A 23,188-nucleotide genomic window follows, 5' to 3' on the forward strand; every position below is an offset into this window, starting at 1 on the left:
TACAGACCTAGATAGTAGGACAGAACTCTGCAGGCTATCTCTGCATAGATTGCAACACCGCCCCCTTTGGCCGTTCTATCTTGTCTGAAAATGTTGTAGTTAGGGATGAAGATTTCAGAGTTTTTGGTGGACTTCCTAAGCCAGGATTCAGACACGGCTAGGACATCCGGGTTGGCAGAGTGTGCTAAAGCAGTGAATAAAACAAACTTAGGGAGGAGGCTTCTAATGTTAACATGCATCAAACCAAGGCTATTACTGTTACAGAAGTCATCAAAAGAGAGCGCCTGGGGAATAGGAGTGGAGCTAGGCACTGCAGGGCCTGGATTCACCTCTACATCACCAGAGGAACAGAGGAGGAGTAGGATAAGGGTACGGCTAAAAGCTATGAGAATTGGTCGTCTATGACGTCCGGAATAGAGAGTAAAAGGAGCAGGTTTCTGGTGGCGATAAAATAGCTTCAAGGAATAATGTACAGACAAAGGTATGGTAGGATGTGAATACAGTAGAGGTAAACCTAGGCATTGAGTGATGATGAGAGAGATATTGTCTCTAGAAACATCATTGAAACCAGAAGATGTCATAGCATGTGTGGGTGGTGGAACTGAAAGGTTGGATAAGGTATAATGATCAGGGCTAGTGGCTCTACAGTGAAATAAGCCAATAAACAGTAACCAGAACAGCAATGGACAAGGCATATTGACATTAAGGAGAGGCATGCTTAGCCGAGTGATCATAAGGGTCCAGTGAGATTCAGACAGCTAGCCGGGCCATAGGTAGCAAGCTGGCAGAAGACGGAGGGAGGTCTGTTTTTAGCCACCTCGTGCGTTTCCGTCTGTAGATTAGTGGGGTTCTGTGTGGTAGGGGGGACCAGTCCAATTGGCAAAATAGTTATAGTGGCCCAAGAAAATAGTCCGATAGACCTAGTCAGATAGCAGCCGATAAGACAGCTAACGATTAGCGGACCGCAGATGGGCGTTCAGGTTACGTCGCGACGGAGGGGCCAGTTGGATAACTCCCTCGGGCAGATAACATCGGTAGTCCAGTCGTGAAGGCCCAATGGGGCTCTGCATTGGCAGTAAAACGGGTCCGGGTAGGTGATTGTAGCCCAGGAGTGGCTGATGGAACTCTTCAGCTGGCTAGCTCCGGAATATTTGATGTTAGCTCCGGGACCAATGTTAGCCAATAGTCACTCGGGTAGCAGCTAGCTAGCTGCAAGATCCAGGTGTAATTGTCCAGAGCCTGCGGTAGAAATCCGGGGATATGGAGAGAAAATAGGTCCGGTATGCTCTGGTCTGAGTCGTGCTGTACAAAACTGGCGATAGCTTTTTGAGCTAAGGGATAGCTGATGACCGCCAATCGTGGCTAGCTGAACTCCAACGTTAGCCAGTGAACTGGCCAACCTCTGGCTAACCTCTGGCTAGCTTCTGTTGTGGATTTCAGATTTGAGGTAAATAATACTTTTTTTTTTTTTAAATTGGTGAGGCGGGTTGCAGGAGAGTGTTTTGAGGTTGAGTTTTTAGAAAAAAATATATAAAAAGATATGCGAAGAAAAGATGTAAATATAGATATACATGGGACACGACAAGAGGAGGACAAAGGATGTCTGACTGCTATGCCATCTTGGAATGACCATTTGAAGCACCACTTCCTTCTGCCCAGTTTCCCTGATGTTGCTAGGGCAATCAAGCTGTTTTTTTACCATCCCTGTAACTGTCGCTTCTGTGGAGAGATCGCTTTCTAAACTAAAACTTTCAGTCAGTTAATGTTAAATGTATTATTTTTCAAGGCCTGAGGCACTTTTTTAGTCATATTCCTGAAGTCCAGGAAACAAACACTTAACTTCCTAGTACATATTGAAATTAAAAATGTTTATTAATGTCTTTTTGGAGGGTTACTGTAAAAGTATTTATATATTTATTAAATTATTAGATATCGATGACAGGCGCATGGGCCCCCAGAGCTGTGTCCGGTACTCAAGTGATGCTAGCTTAGCTACCTAGCATGCTAGCTCATTGCTAGCATATATAGCTACTGTCTAAGCTATTGAATATTTTGTAGATTTTCATCTACTGTATATACACTACATATAACAATTAACACAGCACGTTGCTATCACCTTATTACCGCTACGTAAAATATGTTATTTAAGTCCTTCTTTCATAGAAAGCACTTGTACTAGTCCCCTCTTGTACATCTGTCTCCTACTGGTCATTACCAAGCCTTCTAATAGAGACGCCGGGATGATTATACCTATATTTTAACCCGCACCTCTTTCGGAGACCACCACCAGTTGGTGGCACTCTTTTTCATATTAGAAACAGGTTATCAAATCACTTCATGTTTATGTTATTGCAAACGAAATGTGTTAATCTTGTGTGAAAGTTCTGGTAGGGTTTAATTAAGACGAATTCTGATTCTTTAGGGAGGACAAAGAGTTGGTATTGACAGTCACCTAGGTATTATTAGAATGTAATGACAGCATAATGACAGCATATTGTAGCTTTTGATCTATTCCATAAGGGTTCCAGAGTCATCAGACAGATGAGTACAGACAGCCGTTTTGCTTCCTGAAGTAAGACAATGGTGTACGTGTTAAGTCCCAACACATGGAAACTGACTGAGGAATTTGCTCATTCAGACTCTACTTTGGGAAGTGAAATATTTCTCCACGTGACCCTGGGTTTGGAATGTGGTCAGACAGAGGAACTAACTAACAAGGTGAGGGAGGGATTTGTATCATGAATAGACTTTTAACCTTTCACATCCCTCCAAAACATTTACTGAAGTAGCTGCATCTTAGAATTCTTATTTCAAAGGCACAAAACTTTCAACATTCAACCACCCATTTCCACTGTAGAGAAAGTGATTTTAAACTACTTTTATGGAAAAGGCCAGGTGTCTTTGTTATACAAAATATATGTTGCCAACTCCCAAGAATCCTGACAGGGAAAAAGACTACCTTCACTTCAAAGAATAAATTACAGAACGTTAATATACAATTCAAACCTCCGCGGTGCACCTGTCAGTGCTCATGAATCAAAGAATATGATGAAATGGAGTGACTCAGGAGTGTTGAGCACATGAATAAAGTTGGAGGTCAGGGAAGATGGAAGCAATACGGTGGGAAACGTATCCAGTCTTTTGACCTATCAGATTAAGATATTTAACTTCCTCTTTTAACCCAACTCCTCCTAAAGACACATACACAGGTTTTGGAAAGGTGTGGGGGGGCTCCCACAGCGGGCGCCCAGGGAGATAATTGTTGTGGGGGGGTTGAGTGCCTTTCTCAAGGGCACAATGGCAGGCAATGGCATCTAGGATTAGATACCAGCAACCCTCCGGTTGCCAGCTCACTTGCTGCCAGACTTTTCCCATCGGACACGTGATACGAACTGGCAACCCTCCGGCTGCTGGCTTGCCTCTCTAACCACTAGGCTACCTACCACCCCAACTAAGAAAATTATATATGTGAGAGAGAGTGAGAGTGAGAGTGTGAGAGTGTGAGAGAGTGTGAGAGTGAGAGAGTGAGACAGACAGACAGACAGACAGACAGACAGACAGACAGACAGACAGACAGACAGACAGACAGACAGACAGACAGACAGACAGACAGACAGACAGACAGACAGACAGACAGACAGACAGAGAGAGAGACAGACAGACACAGAGAGAGACAGAGAGAGAGAGAGAGACAGAGACAGAGAGAGGCAACTCATGTAGATGGAGAGGGCATGCATGCTAGACAGTTATCCATTCAGTGATCAAAAAGATGCATACGCAGCACAGGGCTTGTAGAATGACAGCTCGAGGTCGAGACCCATTTCAATTAACATCCACTCCATTTGGCTTCGCAGGGAAAGGTCACTGAGAATGACTAGTCAGTGTTACACCTGCAGACTGAGAGTGACATTTCAACATGCTGTTTAAAAGCCCCTTCACCCCGGGGAAGGGAAGGGAGGGGGTAGAAGAGGGTGCCCATTGGCACAGATCTAGGTTCCACGTGACCTTCACCTAATCTAAACCATGAAGGGGAAATGTAAATCTGACCTTACACCTGCAGACTGAGAGTGACATTTCAACATGCTGTTTAAAAGCCCCTTCACCCCGGGGAAGGGAAGGGAGGGGGTAGAAGAGGGTGCCCATTGGCACAGATCTAGGTTCCACGTGACCTTCACCTAATCTAAACCATGAAGGGGAAATGTAAATCTGACCTTAAATCATCAGAGTCTATGGACAAGTTAATTTCTTCTCCCATGGGAAGGGGGTGGGAGGGTTTGAAGAAATTCTCAGGAAAGGAATCTATTGTAATTCACGTGCCCGAGAATTAGTCCCCATTATATAAAAACCAACAATAATCACGAAACAGTCATTTACAAACGGATAATTGTTCACAAACAGACCCTATTACCTCTGTCTGTATAACAGCACTCTGATCCATGTAAATCTCACAACAGACTACCTTACAGACTTCCTTGTTAGCGTGTCACCTCGTGCTCTACTGTATATTTGGATGCCAGCTGTTTATCTGCTAAGCCTGAAATGGCTCTGGTCCCTTCCCCTTGACGAATGATGAATGGTGAGAGTGCTAACCTGAGAGTTCATAAACGCCCCCAAGGAGAAGGATTCAGCCCACAATCCCTTGCCTCTTGTGGTCCTAAATTGACAGTATTAATCTCTCCTCTCATTGGAGAGATTGGTAGAATGCGTGTCATTTCTTTCTGTGAGACGGAAGGGGGATCTGGGTTAGGTATAATTTAGCTCCACTGACGTCTGTGACCCAACTATAGTATCAAATCCTGCCGTCGAGCCAATTGCCTGTCTCCTTCGTGTGTGTGTTTGCGTGTGCATGCATGTATGCATGCGTGCATGAAATGTGTGTGTGTGCGTGCGTGTGAGATTTGAGGAAGGGAAGCGAGGGAAATGATATCCTTTTCATAGAAACTGTTTAATTAACACTATTGAATCTCTAGACATTTGTGACAGTACTTCTATGACACCCCGTCTCTGTCTACATGTACATAGGAGATAATGACTTGTATACTTTATATACCGTAAAACTTAATTAATAGCCACGGGCATTTATTTGCTTCAATCACTGAACACAACTGCCGCTTATTAGAGACAGGCTTCTATTTGAGCCTGGCGTCTATTTCCTTAATGTACACATCTTTTGCTCAATAAAATGTTGAAAAGACAATGATATTGCTCTCCTTTATCTTCTTTTGCATAATCTTTACAGTACTCACTGAAGTTTACTCAAGCAATTGACTTAAACCTGGCATTTATTAGAAACAGGTGTTCATGTACTGAAGTATATAGTAGACTGCATTTGAATTACTGTTACAGTGCAATTTGGTTTGTTAAACCTCCTACATCTAGATGTTCTGCTAGCGGAACACCTGCTCCAATATCCAATGATGGGGCGTGGCGCGAATTACAAACACGTCAGAAATCCCAAAAATTCAATTTTTCAAACATATGACTATTTTACACCATTTTAAAGACAAGACTCTCCTTTATCTAACCACATTGTCCGATTTCAAAAAGGCTTTACACATGAAAGCAAAACATTAGATTATGTCAGGAGAGTACCCAGACAGAAATAATCACACACCCATTTTTCAAGCTAACATATAATGTCACAAAAACCAAAACCACAGCTAAATGCAGCACTAACCTTTGATGATCTTCATCAGATGACACTCCTAGGACATTATGTTATACAATACATGCATGTTTTGTTCAATCAAGTTCATATTTATATCAAAAACCAGCTTTTTACATTAGCATGTGACGTTCAGAACTAGCATACCCACCGAAACTTCCGGTGAATTTACTAAATTACTCACGATAAACGTTCACAAAAAAACATAACAATTATTTTAAGAATTATAGATACAGAACTCCTTTATGCAATCGCTGTGACAGATTTTAAAATAGCTTTTCGTTGAAAGCACATTTTGCAATATTCTGAGTAGATAGCCCGGCCATCATGGCTAGCTATTTTGACACCCACCAAGTTTGGCACTCACCAAACTCAGATTTACTATAAGAAAAATTGGATTACCTTTGCTGTTCTTCGTCAGAATGCACTCCCAGGACTTCTAGTTTACACCCAATGTTGTTTTGGTTCCAAATAATCCATAGTTATATCCAAATAGCGGCGTTTTGTTCTTACGTCCAAGACACTATCCAAAGGGTGACGCGCCGGCGCGTATCGTGACAAAAAAATTCAAAATATTCCATTACCGTACTTCGAAGCATGTCAAACGCTGTTTAAAATCAATTTTTATGCAATTTTTCTCGTAAAATAGCGATAATATTCCGACCGGGAGACGTCGTTTTCGTTCAAAGACTGAAAATGGAAAATGGACTCTTCACGTGCACGCGTGCACCCGTTTCATTGTTCTCAGATCGACCACTATCCAAATGCGCTACTGTTTTTCAGCCAGGGACTGCAGAGTCATCATTCCCCGTTCTGGCGCCTTCTGAGAGCCTTAGAAAATGTCACGTTACAGCAGAGAGACTCTATTTTCCATAAAGAGGCTATAGAAGGCCAAGAAATGGTCAGAGAGGGCGCTTCCTGTATGCAATCTTCTCAGGTTTTGGCCTGCCATATGAGTTCTGTTATACTCACAGACACCATTCAAACAGTTTTAGAAACTTTAGGGTGTTTTCTATCCAAATCAAACAATTATATGCATATTGTAGTTTCTGGGCAGGAGTAATAACCAGATTAAAATCGGGTACGTTTTTTAATCCGGCCGTGAAAATACTGCCCCCTATCCTAAACAGGTTAATTGGATTCGTTCAGACATTTCTTGATTTCTTGTTGTTTTTATTTATTTATTTATTTATTATCATTTGTGTACTTGTTTGACATTTTACTACATTGTTAGGAGCTAGAAACATAAGCATTTCTCTGAACCCACTATAATTAATTAAGAAGGCCCGAGGCGGTGTGGTATATGGCCAATATACCACGGCTAAGGGCTGTTCTTAAGTACGACGCATCACAGAGTGCCTGGATACAGCCCTTAGCCGTGGTATACTGGCCATACAAACCCCTGAGGTGCCTTATTGCTATTATAAACTGGTTACCAAAGTAATTAGAGCAGTAAAAATAAATGTTTTGACATACTCGTGGATTACGGTCTGATATACCATGGCTGTCAGCCAATCAGCATTCAGGGCTCGAACCAACCAGTTTATAACATCTGCTAAACTGTGTACGCAACCAATAAACTTTGATTTGATTTGAAATATGTGCTGATGCCAGGCTATTAAAAGGGACAGGTGGCTATTTAAGACTTACCGTCATTTCCGGACTATAAGCCGCAACTTTTCTCCAAAAAAACACATTCTGTGACGTGCTCAGTTTTTTGGCGGCATGAAGCTTTCATTAGACCAATGAAATTGCCGAACGGGTTAAGGTCAAACAACTTTTTTGTTTACTGTTTAGATTAAATCGAGCGCTCTCAAACTTCCCATCATTCTGATTACGGTAATCATTTTGTCACCCTCATCATGGCAAAGACACGGAGAAATGCATATGATGCAGCTTTCAAGTTGAAGGCGATTGATCTGGCTGTTGGAAAAGGAAATAGAGCTGCTGCACGGGAGCTTGGTCTTAATGAGTCGATGATAAGACGTTGGAAACAGCAGCGTGAGGAATTCACTCAGTGCAAAAAGACAACTAAAGCTTACTGCAAATTTTTGTTTTTGTTACAAGCCGTGTTTCGTTAAAGCTTATTTATTTTTGTTACAAGCCGTGTTTCGTTAAAGCCTATTTATTTTTGTTACAAGCCATGTTTCGTTAAAGCCTGTGTAAAGTTAATTTGTTTCAATGTACCGGTAGGCACCTGCAACTTATAGACATGTGCGGCTTATTTATGTTCAAAATAATATATATATTTTTTTTTCAGTGGGTGCGGCTTATATTCAGGTGCTCTCAATAGTCCGGAAATTACGGTAATTGAAGTTTTACAGTTTATGTTTGTATGACTTGGTTGTCATAGTCCTCGGGTTTTCGGGTTTTCAAAAATGCAATGTTAAGGGTAGTTATTATGAGCCGTCCTTTCCTCAGCATCCTCCACTGACGTAGTTAAGGGTAGTTATTATGAGCCATCCTCTCCTCAGCAGCCTCCACTGGTGTAGTTAAGGGTAGTTATTATGAGCCGTCCTCCCCTCAGCAGCCTCCACTGGTGTAGTTAAGGGTAGTTATTATGAGCCGTCCTCTCCTCAGCAGCCTCCACTGGTGTAGTTAAGGGTAGTTATTATGAGCCGTCCTCTCCTCAGTGCCCCTGTGACAACAATTTTGGACCCCCTTGTGGCCCCCCTAAATGTGGAGTATGAAATAATTTTTACATAACTAATTTTTGCTACATTTCTTTTTGTACATCCGTTATTAGACAGTGGCAACGATGATGATTATGAACATGGTCTTTTGCCTGCTAATGCCTGCAATGCAGTGAAGAAAACGATATGACAACAAAAACGTCTAATGTAACTGGCCCCTCTAACAGTACAACTGGCCCCAGCTTGACCCCCCCAGTTGAAATAGTCTAGAACCGCCACTGCTCATAACGTCAAAGTGGAATTAAATACATAAAAAATTAAAAGCTGAAATGTTTGAGTCAAAAAGTATTCAACACCTTTGTTATGACAAGCCTAAATAAGTTCAGGAGTAAACATTTGGTTAACAAATCACATAATAAGTTGCATGGACTCACACTTAACATGATTTGTGAATGACTACCCCATTTTCCAATGCCTCACAAAGAAGGGCACTGATTGGTAGATTGGTAAAAAATAATAAAGCAGACACTGAATATCCTTTGTGCATGGTAAAGCTGTTCATTTGGCTTTGGATGGTGTATCAATACAAAGATACAGACGTCCTTCCAAACTGAGTTGCCAGAGAGAAATAAAACCACTCAGGGATTTCACCATGAGGCTAATGGTGATTTTAAAACAGTTACAGAGTTTAATGGCTGTGATAGGAGAAAACTGAGGATGGATCAACAACATTGTAGTTACTCCAAAATGCTAACCAAAATGACAGAGTGAAATGAAGGAAGCCTGTACAGAATAAAAACGTATTCCAAAACATGCATCCTGTTTTCAAAGTAATACTGCAAAAAATGTGTCAAAATAATTAACTTTTTGTCCTGAATATGAAATGTTATATTTGGGGCAAATCCAACATAACACATCACTGGGTACCACTTTCCATATTTTCAAGCATGGTGGTGGCTGCATCATGTTATAGGTGTGCTTGTCGTCAGCAAGGACTGGGGAGTTTTTCAGCATAAAAATAAACAAAATGTAGCTAAGCACAGGCAAAATCCTAGAGGAAAACCTGGCTCCGTCTGCTTTCCAACAGACACAGACACCTTTCAGCAGGACAATAACCCTAAAATAGAAGGCCAAATCTACACTACCAAGACGACATTGGATGTTCCTGAGTGGCCTATTTACAGTTCTGACTTAAATCTGTGTCATGTCCTGACCATAGTAAGATGTTATTTTCTATGGTAGAGTAGGTCAGGGCGTGACAGGGGGTGTTTTTTCTATGTTTTCTATTTCTATGTTTAGGTTCCAGTTTTGAATTTCTATGTTGGGGTTTTGTTTGAGATGATCTCCAATTAGAGGCAGCTGGTCCTCGTTGTCTCTAATTGGAGATCATACTTAAGTAGGGGTTTTTCCACCTGGGTTTTGTGGGTGATTAACCTGTCAAGGTATAGGGGGCAGTATTTTCGATTTTGGATGAAAAACGTGCCCAGAGTAAACTGCCTAATACTCGGGCCCAGAGTCAAATATTTGCATATTATTAGTAGATTTATAGAAAACACTCTGAAGTTTCTAAAACTGTTTGAATGATGTCTGTGAGTATAACAGAACTCATATGGCAGGCAAAAACCTGAGAAAAATCCAACCAGGAAGTGGGAAATCTGATGCTTGTAGTCTTTTCAAGTCATTGCCTATCTAACACACAGTGACTTAGGGTTCATTTTGCACTTCCTAAGGCTTCCACTAGATGTCAACTGTCTTTAGAACCTAGTTTAGAACCTAGTTTCAGGCTTTTGCGGTGAACACAGAGCGAACAAGAAGGCCGGGAAGTTGGTGACTCAGAAAATGACATGAGTTTTGTGGCGCGCATTCACGTGATGAGGTAGCTGTGTTCCATAACGTTTTTCAAGACATTGGAATCGTCCAGTTTGAATATTATTGAAGTTTTATGTTAACCCCTGTGCGGCCTCCGTCCATCCAGCGAAAAATCCTATCGCCATTAGCATAACAAAATTTAATACTTTTTTTTTTTCAATTTCTTTTTCAAATTATATCGTTTTATAGATACACCTCTCCTGAATCGAACCACGTTGTCCAATTTCAAAAAGGCTTTACAGCAAAAGCAAAACATTAGATTATGTTAGAGGAGTATATCGTAAAAGTAGCCGCATAACCATTTTCCGACCAACCACATGCATCACAAATAACCAAAAAACAGCTAAATGCAGCACTAACCTTTGACAATCTTCATCAGATGACACACCTTCTTTTGTTCGATAAAGTTCATATTTATATATAAAAACAGCATTTTACATCGGTGCGTAACGTTGACTAACTATTTTCCCTCAAATGCATCCGATGAAACAGCGCTACAATTTACTAAATTACTATTCGAAAACATTTTTTAAATGTAATATTGTCATTGTAAGATTTATAGATGAATATCTCTTGAAAGCACCTGTAATGCCAGATTTAAAAATAACTTTACTGGGTAATCACACTTTGCGATAAAAGGGGATGCGATACTCAGAACAATAGGCTAGCAATAGCAATAGGCTAGCCATCTTGGAACAATCGCATATCAAATCTAGTCTTGTATACTATTGTCAATAATCCCTTACCTTTGATTATCTTCATCCTTAGGCACTTCCAGGAATCCCAGGTCCACAACAAATGTATTTTCGTTCGAAAAAAGTTCATCCTTTATGTTCCATTAGCTTGTTGTTGTTAGCGCGTTCTGAAGGCTGCACCAAAAGTTCCGACGTGCGTGGGGCTACTCTTTCAACAAAATGCATTTTTTTCTTATTTAGGTTCGTTCAAACATGTCAAACGTTGTATAACATAAATCTTTAGGGCCTTTTTCAACCAGAGCTCCAATAAGATTCGAGGGGGACGATTGCATTGTGTTTCAAAACGTTTCGAAAGGGGAGGGTAACCAGGGGCGCCGGCGTCATAATGGTGATGGCCCTCTCCGTGTGACCACGTTCCACAGCGTGTCATTCTGTCAGTTTTCACAGTAGGAGACTCAAATCACTTTGTAAAGACTGGGGACATCTAGTGGAAGCAATAGGAAGTGCTCAATGAACCATAGCTCACGGTGTGATTAATAGGCAACGTGATGAAGTTGAGTTCGCAATTCAGAATTCCACTTCCTGTTTCGATCTGTCTCGGGGTTTTGACTGCCATATGAGTTCTGTTATACTCACAGACACCATTCAAACAGTTTTAGAAACTTTAGGGTGTTTTCCATCCACAAGTATTAATTATATGCATATCCTAGCTTCTGAGTTTGAGTAGTAGGCCGTTTAAAATGGGCACGAATTTTTTTCAAAATGCGCTGTGGCGCCCCCTATCCTAGGCGACCGTCAAGAGGTTAAAAAGGCCCTAAAGATTGATGCTATACAACGTCTGACATGTTTCAACGAACGTAAATATAACTTTTTTTTGTACTTTTCGCCGTGAAATTTTTGGTGCACTTGCTTACTGAACGCGCTGACAACAAGGAGGTATTTGGACATAAATTATGGACTTTAACGAACAAAACAACATTTATTGTGGACCGGGGATTCCTGGAGGTGCCTTCGGATGAAGATCATCAAAGGTAAGTGAATATTTATAATGCTATTTATGATTTTACATGACTCCAAAATGGTGGGTATCTGTATTGCCTGTTGTATTTTTCTGAGCGCCGTACTCAGATTATTGCAAAGTGTGCTTTCCCCGTGAAGCTTTTTTAAAATCACAGCGGTTGCATTCAGGAGATGTTTATCTATACTGCTCAAAAAAATAAAGGGAACACTTAACCTGTTGGGGGTAGGGGGCAGTATTTACACGGCCGGATAAAAAACGTACCCGATTTAATCTGGTTATTACTACTGCCCAGAAACTAGAATATGCATATAATTATTGGCTTTGGATAGAAAACACCCTAAAGTTTCTAAAACTGTTTGAATGGTGTCTGTGAGTATAACAGAACTCATATGGCAGGCAAAAACCTGAGAAGATTCCTTACAGGAAGTGCCCTCTCTGACCATTCCTTGAGCTTCTTGACTCTGTTTATTGAAGACTGAGGATCTTTGCTGTAATGTGACACTTCCTACGGCTCCCATAGGCTCTCAGAAGGCGGGAAAAAGCTGAATGATATCAAGGCAGCCCCTGGCTGAAACACATTAGCGCTTTTGGCAAGTGCTCTATCAGAGGACAATGGGCTGAGGCGCGTGCACGAGTCGACCCCATGTTTTTATTTTCTATCGTCTTTGAACCTAAACACAGATTCCCGGTCGGAATATTATCGCTTTTTTACGAGAAAAAAGGCATAAAAATTGATTTTAAACAGCGGTTGACATGCTTCGAAGTACGGTAATGGAATATTTAGATTTTTTTTTGTCACGAAATGCGTCGTGCGCGTAACCCTTATTTACCCTTTCGGATAGTGTCTTGAACGCACGAACAAAACGCCGCTATTTGGATATAACTATGGATTATTTGGGACCAAACCAACATTTGTTATTGAAGTAGAAGTCCTGGGAGTGCATTCTGACGAAGAACACCAAAGGTAATAACATTTTTCTTATAGTAAATCTGACTTTGGTGAGTGCTAAACTTGCTGGGTGTCTAAATAGCTAGCCCTGTGATGCCGGGCTATCTACTTAGAATATTGCAAAATGTGCTTTCACCGAAAAGCTATTTTAAAATCGGACATATCGAGTGCATAAAGGAGTTCTGTATCTACAATTCTTAAAATAATTGTTATGCTTTTTGTGAACGTTTATCGTGAGTAATTTAGTAAATGTTTAGTAAATTCACCGGAAGTTTGCTAGTTCTGAACGTCACATGCTAATGTCAAAAGCTGGTTTTTGATATAAATATGAACTTGATTGAACAAAACATGCATGTATTGTATAACATAATGTCCTAGGAGTGTCATCTGATGAAGATCATCAAAGGTTAGTGCTGCATTTAGCTGTGGTTTGGGTTTATGTGACATTATATGCTAGCTTGAAAAATGGGTGTCTGATTATTTCTGGCTGGGTACTCTGCTGACATAATCTAATGTTTTGCTTTCGTTGTAAAGCCTTTTTGAAATCGGACAGTGAGGTTAGATTAACAAGAGTCTTGTCTTTAAAATGGTGTAAAATAGTCATATGTTTGAGAAATTGAAGTAATAGCATTTCTAAGGTATTTGAATAACGCGCCACAGGATTCCACTGGCTGTTACGTAGGTGGGACGATTTCGTCCCGCCGACCCTAGAGAGGATAAACAACACATCCTAGATCTGAATGAAAGAAATAATCTTATTAAATACTTTTTTCTTTACATAGTTGAATGTGCTGACAACAAAATCACACGAAAATAATCAATGGAAATCCAATTTATCAACCCATGGAGGTCTGGATTTGGAGTCACACTCAAAATTAAAGTGGAAAACCACACTACAAGCTGATCCAACTTTGATGTAATGTCCTTAAAACAAGTCAAAATGAGGCTCAGTAGTGTGTGTGGCCTCCACGTGCCTGTATGACCTCCCTACAACGCCTGGGCATGCTCCTGATGAGGTGGCGGATGGTCTCCTGAGGGATCTCCTCCCAGACCTGGACTAAAGCATCCGCCAACTCCTGGACAGTCTGTGGTGCAACGTGGCGTTGGTGGATGGAGCGAGACATGATGTCCCAGATGTGCTCAATTGGATTCAGGTCTGGGGAACAGGCGGGCCAGTCCATAACATCAATGCCTTCCTCTTGCAGGAACTGCTGACACACTCCAGCCACATGAGGTCTAGCATTGTCTTGCATTAGGAGGAACCCAGGGCCAACCGCACCAGCATATGGTCTCACAAGGGGTCTGAGGATCTCATCTCGGTACCTAATGGCAGTCAGGCTACCTCTGGCGAGCACATGGAGGGCTGTGCGGCCCCCCAAAGAAATGCCACCCCACACCATGACTGACCCACCGCCAAACCGGTCATGCTGGAGGATGTTGCAGGCAGCAGAACGTTCTCCACGGCGTCTCCAGACTCTGTCACGTCTGTCACATGTGCTCAGTGTGAACCTGCTTTCATCTGTGAAGAGCACAGGGCGCCAGCGGCGAATTTGCCAATCTTGGTGTTCTCTGGCAAATGCCAAACGTCCTGCACGGTGTTGGGCTGTAAGCACAACCCCCACCTGTGGACGTCGGGCCCTCATACCACCCTCATGGAGTCTGTTTCTGACCGTTTGAGCAGACACATGCACATTTATGGCCTGCTGGAGGTCATTTTGCAGGGCTCTGGCAGTGCTTCTCCTGCTCCTCCTTGCACAAAGGCGGAGGTAGCGGTCCTGCTGCTGGGTTGTTGCCCTCCTACGGCCTCCTCCACGTCTCCTGATGTACTGGCCTGTCTCCTGGTAGCGCCTCCATGCTCTGGACACTACGCTGACAGACACAGCAAGTCTTCTTGTCACAGCTCGCATTGATGTGCCATCCTGGATGAGCTGCACTACCTGAGCCACTTGTGTTGGTTGTAGAATCCGTCTCATTCTACCACTAGAGTGAAAGCACCGCCAGCATTCAAAAGTGACCAAAACATCAGCCAGGAAGCATAGGAACTGAGAAGTGGTCTGTGGTCCCCACCTGCAGAACCACTCCTTTATTGGGGGTGTCTTGCTAATTGCCTATAATTTCCACCTGTTGTCTATTCGATTTGCACAACAGCATGTGACATTTATTGTCAATCAGTGTTGCTTCCTAAGTGGACAGTTTGATTTCACAGAAGTGTGATTGACTTGGAGTTACATTGTGTTGTTTAAGTGTTCCCTTTATTTTTTTGAGCAGTGTATAATTCTTTGAATAACAGTTTAATATTTTATCAACGTTTATGATGAGTATTTTTGTAAATTGTTGTGCTGATTCACCGACAGTTTTGGTGGAAAAATATTTTCTGAACATCACGCGCCAATGTAAAATGGGTTTTTTGGATATAAATATGAACTTTATCGAACAAAACATACATGTATTGTGTAACATTGAGTCCTAGGAGTGTCATCTGATGAAGATCGTCAAAGGTTAGTGCTTAATTTTAGCTGTATTTATGGTTTTTGTGACCCCTCTCCTGCTTGGAAAATGGCTGTGTGGTTTTTCTTGTGTTGGCACTGTCCTAACATAATCTAACTTTATGCTTTCGCCGTAAAGCCTTTTTGAAATCGGACAATGTGGTTGGATTAAGGTGAGGTTTATCTTTAAAATGGTGTAAAATAGTTGTATGTTTGAGAACTTTGAATTATGACATTTTGTTGTTTTGAATTTGGCGCTCTGATTTTTCACTGGCTGTTGAATAGTGTGAACCGTGGGTAGCGTCCCACGCAGCCCTGAGAAGTTAATTTTGAGTTGTGTATGTGTTCATCTCTGCGTCACGGTTTGTTGTTTTTTCATTCAGTGTATTTATGTATTGCATAGTTTCACAGTTTAATAAACAAAATGTGGAACGACACACACGCTGCACTTTGATCCTCTTCTCATTCCTACGACAACCGTGACAATCTGCATGAAAATCTATGGCAAGACTTGAAAATGTCTGTCTAGCAATGATCAACAACCAACTTGACAGTGCTTTAAATTTAAAATAAATTTAGCCTCTATGGGCTAGGTGGGACGCTAGCGTGCCACCCGTGGTGCACTCCATCAACAGCAGGTGCATTTCAAGAGCGGCAAATTTGAATCCAAATAAATGTCAAAATTCAAATTTTTCAAAAATACAACTATTTTACACCATTTGAAAGATAAACATCTCCTTAATCTAACCACGTTTTACGATTTCAAAAAGGTTTTACGGCGAAAGCATAAATTTAGAGTATGTTAGGACAGTACATTTACAAGAGTTGTGTGTAATGTTTTGTCAAGTCAAAGACAGGGTCACCAAAACCATAAAACCAGCTAAAATGATGCACTAACCTTTTACAATCTCCATCAGATGACACTCCTAGGACATTATGTTAGACAATGCATGCATTTTTAGTTCTATCAAGTTCATATTTATATCCAAAAACAGCGTTTTACTATGGCATTGATGTTGAGGAAATCGTTTCCCTCCAATAACCGGCAGTCAAGTCAGCGTCACAAATTAAATAATTAAAATTAGAAAACATTGGTAAAATATTATATTGTCATTTAAAGAATTATAGATTTACATCTCTTGAACGCAATCAACTTGCCAGATTTAAAAATAACCTTACTGGGAAATCACACTTTGCAATAATCTGAGCACTGCGTCCAGAAAAATACGCGTTGCGATACAGACTAGACGTCATGTTGGGGAGATCTAAAATCGAAAATACTATGTAAATAATCCATTACCTTTGATTCTCTTCATCAGATGTCACTTCCAGGTATCACAGGTCCATAACGAATGTAGTTTTGTTCAAAAAAGCTCATCATTTATGTCCAAAAATCTCCGTCTTGTTAGCACATGATCTAAGCCAGCCGGACTTCTCGTCATGAACGAGGGGAAAAAATATATTTCCGTTCGTTCAAACATGTCAAACGTTGTATAGCATAAATCATTAGGGCCTTTTTAACCAGAACATGAATAATATTCAAGGTGGACGAATGCATACTCTTTTATAACGTATTGGAACGAGGGTACCCAACATGAACTCGCGCGCCAGGTGTCTAATGGGACATCATCGTTCCATGGCTCTTGTTCGGTCAGATCTCCCTCCAGAAGACTCAAAACACTTTGTAAAGGCTGGTGACATCTAGTGGAAGCAATAGGAAGTGCCAAAATATTCCTCAGCCCCTGTGTTTTTCAATGGGATAGGTTTAAAGTCAATACAACACATCAGGTATCCACTTCCTGTCAGAAAATGTCTCAGGGTTTTGCCTGCCAAATGAGTTCTGTTATACTCACAGACACCATTCAAACAGTTTTAGAAACTTTAGAGTGTTTTCTATCCATATATAATAAGTATATGCATATTCTAGTTACTGGGTAGGATTAGTAACCAGATTAAATCGGGTACATTTTTTTTATCCAGACGTGCAAATGCTGCCCCCTAGCCCTAACAGGTTAAACAATAATGGGCAAATATTGCACAATCCAGGTGCGCAAAGCTCTCAGAGACTTACCCCAAAAGACTCACTGACTGACTTTAATTGCTGCCAAAGGTGTTTATAACTTGTATTGACTCAGGGGGTGAACACCTATCTAATCAAGATATATTAGTTTACAAAAACAAACAAAAAATGATTGTAGATTGTTGATTTTTTTTTACAATTAAATCAATTTTATCCCCATTTTGAAACACAACAAAATGTGGAAAAATTCAAGGGGTGTGAATACTTTTCTTTGTCTGTTTTTGAACAACGAACAGTGCGGTCCAGCACTTACAAAGGACTTATATAAATGTATTCCATTGTTCTTACCTCATTGATTACTCTTGTCATGTTTCTGTAATGATAATAATACTACATAGGATTTTAATAGCGCTTTTCTCCCAAAGACGCTTTCTTGTGGTAGAAAATATGCTCTCATATTACATCAAAACAGCCCAAAAAATATAAAGAGAGTATCTAATGTTGGTGTAATGTGAAAAGTGTTATAAATGTAAACCATTTTTCTTACCTCTTTGGCTTTCCTGTGTCTGTCCTTGGTGTCCCTTTCTCGGTCTCGGTCTCTGTCTCTGTCCTTGTCTTTGCCCTCGTCCCCATGGTGCGAGGTATACGACACCGTCCTCCAGTCCCGTGGTGAGTTGGTGATGCTCGCCACCTTTGACTCCGTGGCGCTGTTCTCCTCATTGAGTGAGCGTGACGACCTCCGCGTGAACATACTTTTCTTAATTGCCTTGACCCTCAGACTCTCACTGTCTGAGCAGCCCCACTCCACTGATCCGTTGTCCACTTTGATGTTGTGGCCTGTCGTGTGGCACTGAAAGACATGGGGCGAGAGGTTGGGGTCAGGGTGAAGGTGATCTGGGGTGGAAGTGGTGGCTAAAGCGTTTTCGCCTGGTCTCCCGTTGGTTTCGGGTTCCTGAATCTTCTCGTCGAGTTTGGTGAGCTTGGAGAGCACCTGCGAGATCTCCCCTCGGACTCCGGACAGAGACTCCAGCTTCTTCTCGATCTCACCTATCCTCATTACAAGCTTGCAGACGCTCGATTTGAGCTCGTCGTCCGTGTTCTCTAGGGAGTGAAAGAGGCAGTCCAGCTTGGACTTGGCCAGTTTGACCGTGTTGCATTCGGGTGAGCTGTCACCGTCAGACTTCATGGTCACCTGAGAGAGAGATCCGATGCTGTTGTAGCACGATGATTGGATGACGCCCAGCGAGTCGCACACGCTCATGTCGTCAAGGAAGCGGAATATGTCACTGATGTCATCGCTGATGATCTCAGAGTCCTCTTCCGAGTGTTTGCACGAGTGCCTCTCTCTCTCGGCGTATTTTGCATGAGCGGCGGCATAGTCTTTTAGCTTCCTCTGTTCGGCCTGCTCCGTTTGTGTCCCTACGCTGGACGAGATGTCTATGTTACCTCCCTGAAAAGACGTACTGTTGATGCCTTTCTCTTTAAATCTTTTCCCAACCTCTCTTTTGTCGACACCCACCCCGGGACCGCACGCCATTGAAGACATATCCTTTGTTTTCAACCCGTTGGTTTTCTTTGCGAACCCTGAAGGGGAGGCCACCACTTTCTCTTTGGCGCACTGGAAGTGCTGCTCATTCTCTTTATTGACTACATTGTGGCGATGATTGTCTTTCAGCGGTTTCCCATTCAGAAATGACCTCTCGAAATCCGGTGGCCCTTCTTCAGCGTTGAGACTCAGGCTTTTCACGGGCCAAATTGGCTGCTTCCCCGGCCTAGCCGTACTCCTCCGTGTGTTCACGCACTCCGTCACTGTCGTTGGGCCGAAATACGTAGACGCTTGAAGGTCGTCCAGACTCTCGTGCTTCGCTCGCCGTTTCTCCTGAATGGGCGAGTTCATAGTAGGCTCAAAGTAGGGGTTACTGTAGGGCAGCTCGAAGCTGTGGTTGAAGAACGTGGCAGGTTTGTGGAGCTCTCTCCGGTGGTAGCCTCCAGTTGCCCTGATGTTTGGCTTGCACTCTGAGGTGATGACCTATAATGACAATGGGATAACACTTCATCAAGTTGCTCTTAAAGCTGTGTAGTGACACTGTAACAGTATTGTAATATTGTATTGTTTGGCTCTAAGTCACGCTGATAAGAGCATCTGTTAACTGACTAAAACCTAAATGTAATAGTTTCATAGAAATTTGGTAATTGTTTTGTAATTGTTTTGAGCATTTTTTGTCATTACAGAAGTGAAAAAAGAAATTGTTACAGACTCGTTCACTTTTACAACAATAACAACATGTTAATACACTGTTGTGTTAACACATCAGTCAAAACACCCTGCATTATCAAATCAAACAAAGAAAGAGTCAAACTAAGCATAAAGCTGCTGGATGTAACATTAGGCTCAGACCAAGCCTTTCTAGAAAGATATACGTTTTATAGATTGGTTATTCTCACTGAGAGCTATGTCCATTGAGACATTTCCATTCTATGTGACATAGGCTATACAGATGTAGGATCTTCAGCTGATCACTCTTTTGTTGATGAGACTTTTCCTGTGTCAGAGGAAATGCAGATGACCTTCATGATTGACATAAATTCATTAAAAACCTGCACTAACGGTTATATTAACAGTATTCCACTTTTCATGTACCCTCATTTTGACCAGCTTATAGCCTAACCACCATTCAAGCAACATTATGGACTAAACGTTGAAATCCTGTTGTTGCAGGATTATTTTGCTGCAACAATGCAGGTCAAATTAAGATCCTACATCTGTAGATCTATGGACCAGCTTCAGGAAGTGGGGGGGTACTGTTTTATCACTATTGTTTTCTCCTTTAGGTGTCTTGTGCTTTTCTTTGACATTTAGATGGTAAGATTAGCAAACAACGGCACAAATACTTACAGCTAGCACCATTTAGTAGGAAAGAAACAACTCAAAACATGGCACATTAAAGAAAGTAGCTGACCACATATAGCAGTGAAAATTAGACCGACAACAGTGATAATTGATAACAGATGGTTAACAGTGGAGGAGGCTGCAATGGAAATCAGTCTGACTTTATCTTCAATGTTTATTTTTTAATGAATTGTTGTTTCAGTGTAGTAATAGGACAACATTAAAACTCAAAGTTGTTGGGAGTACTTCCAAACAAATATGTCAGGATAATTATTGTTGCATAATGAATGATATGTAAAAAAAACTTTTTTTTAAAACGCTTAATAAAAATAAATAAATAATATATAATTAAAGACCAGGGGCACAGACCTGTGGGGAGAACGCTAGCAGGTTGTGAAAATCCTCCTTGAAGATGTTTCTCTTCTGGACACAGGAGTGGACAGAGAAGGGCTCCGTGTGGTTGATGTGTTGCAGGGACTCCTGGTCTGTGGTGGACTCACTGTCAATGTCTATGGGAAAGTAGGTGCTCTGCATCTCGCAGGGCGGCGAGGGAGGACTGCAGCTCGAGTACTGGGGCAGGTGCTGCAGCTTATCTAGCGATGCTGCTCGACATTTTAGATCCTTGTTGACGCCCAATAGGAAGTTAGGGTCAGAAGTCGGGATAAACTGCGGGCTGCAGTTGGATCTGCAGTTGGCGGAGTGGAGATGGGGGTGTGGGCAGGGGTGGGAGGAGTTGTTTTGGGACATGGGGCGATGGTGGGGGTGGTGACCCGCCCTGGAGGGTTGATCCATGAGGTCATAACCGCCGCCCCTCTCATAGTCCTGGTACTTATAAACATCAGTGTCGGACCTACATGACTCAAACGACTGGTTCTTGTGGAATTTGGGCCTCGGTGGTGCCATCGGGAGCTTATCTTTGGCGATCCCCCCGTTCATTTGGATTAGGTTAAACATAGTGACGATATCCGCTGCCACCATGAGTTTCTTAGACTGCTGGTCCTCAACAGTACATCTCATCTTGTCTTTGAAGAGAGTGGCAGGGAAGGCTGGGTCCAGGCAGGCTGTGTAGAACAGAAGGCTCCGTAGCTTGGCCAAGTGGACCAGGTCAAAGCGGGCACACAGGGACTTACAGAGGTCCTGGTAGGACACACTACTGTGTTTAGTGTCTAGTTCCTCCAGGATCCGGACAAGGAACAGGGAGTACTCTGGTAGGGGATCCATGGCATGTGGTGTGGGATGGAGCTAGATGTTGATATCCTCGTTATTCTCCTATTCTTTAAGTATACTGTACAGGGGATGCCATTGAAATGGAATGTCTCAAACACAAGGGAGACCTGCCCCCCTTATGAGAGAGATAGGAGGATGACCCTGAAGGAGAGCGAGAGAGAGAGAGAACACATCAGAGAGAGAGAGTGAGATATTGACTATTGGACAATCACATACCACAATCAAAACATAGCCAAACATTGCATAATCATGAATATAAGGTGTTACATCCCATGTTATTATCCCAAAGCAATAGTTATCCCTGTGCATGTGACTAATAAACTAATCTAATGATCACGTCTATTTGTGCTATTGTGAATAAGATAGAAATTAAATGTGGTAATAGTTTGGAGAAGGCTTCAGTCTAGATAGGGATCAGTAAAGATTGGTTTTCATATTAAACTAATTCTAAAATATATATTATCATGCAGCCGCTATTAAATGTATATACTTTTCAGGAATATTGATATTGATTATATTATATTGATTAGGCTACGTTTTTGTAATTGTATACCCACTAGATTCAGATCAAGAACTCTGAACAGTGTCGTTCCTCAAACGGAAATGGATATCCACACGGTCATAATTCAATTACATTTGCATAACCTCACATTCACCACTGAGTACTTCGAAACAGATAATTAAATCAATATTCGAGTTCTTCACTGGCGTGCGCGCGCTCATACAGTACATAACCAACAAAGGGACAAATAGACTCACCTAACGCACGATTCCATTTGCTCTCATCGGAGTGAGCATTCAAAATGTATAGATTCCTCAAAGTCACCAAAACAAGGCGGCAGCAATGCGAAGTTGACGCACAACATTCATTCGTCAATTGAAACATACACCATAATATGCATTCCAGTCGGACACCTAGTAAATAACCAGCCAAAAGATCCGATTCGATCCCCAGTCAGCCCCGTTCGGATAAATCCTTCGTTTATCATATTTTGTATTGTATTCCAATAATGAGACTGTGCCTTCACTCCGGGACCGGATTTGCGGTAGCTGTTGGAACCGAGCCGTCGGCGTTCTCACGCGCGAGCGTGTGGTGCTAAAAAGGCACCCAGTCGGCTTTGTTTCCACCTAGAATGACGTAATTACACCTTAGCACCAACTGCAAGTCAAGCACAGCGATGGAGACTATATATTCATATTGATTATTGTCCTGTACATTATAAAGCACATTGCGTGTTATAGGCTACTGCACAACATAGCTCATTCCTAAGGTGTTAGAGTTATGTGTATACATTCAATTTAAAAAAAATTGTCGCTTGTCATTGAGGAAGTGTATTTTTTTCTCACGGTTCAATGCGAGGGAAAACATTTTAATGTATATAAATCATACAACACAAAGTAGTGTTTAGGGTTAACTGTGCACTGGTGTGATGTTATATTTGCGCACCTGCCGCAGTGGGGTGTATTCATGGATGCCAAGGGGAGCCAGTATTTCCCAAATATTTCACCAATAAAAATGATAAAATAATTTATTTCCTCTGTGTTTTCATAATTTTCGGTCAATTCGCAAGTGCCTGAATCTCACTGGAGAAATCACCCGAGCGAGGGAAACAGCGCCCCTCTGTCTCAGTATATGTAGCCCATGTATCTGATGCTGTATGGATCTAAAGACTATATAACATGTTTCCGCCGTAGCATTTGATTGATTGATGCCAGCAAGCATTTGGCCAGTG

The 23,188-nt window shown here is 41.8% G+C and overlaps 1 protein-coding gene across 1 annotated transcript in view; it reads right to left on the bottom strand.

Annotated features, from left to right (window-relative positions):
- The window catches only part of LOC106594633 (major intrinsically disordered Notch2-binding receptor 1), a 50,857-nt gene extending 28,280 nt beyond the window's left edge, over nt 1-22,577 (bottom strand). Inside the window, exons 1-3 of the mRNA XM_045708693.1 lie at nt 22,215-22,577; nt 20,598-21,596; nt 17,886-19,367 (exon numbers count right to left, since the gene is read on the bottom strand). Of these exons, the coding sequence (XP_045564649.1) occupies nt 17,886-19,367; nt 20,598-21,449 (2,334 nt within the window). The 5' untranslated portion in view covers nt 21,450-21,596; nt 22,215-22,577. The remainder of the gene's footprint in view (nt 1-17,885; nt 19,368-20,597; nt 21,597-22,214) is intronic.
- Nucleotides 22,578-23,188: the final 611 nt, after the last annotated feature.

Source organism: Salmo salar, chromosome ssa26 (genome assembly GCF_905237065.1).
Source record: "Salmo salar chromosome ssa26, Ssal_v3.1, whole genome shotgun sequence".
NCBI lineage: Eukaryota > Metazoa > Chordata > Actinopteri > Salmoniformes > Salmonidae > Salmo > Salmo salar.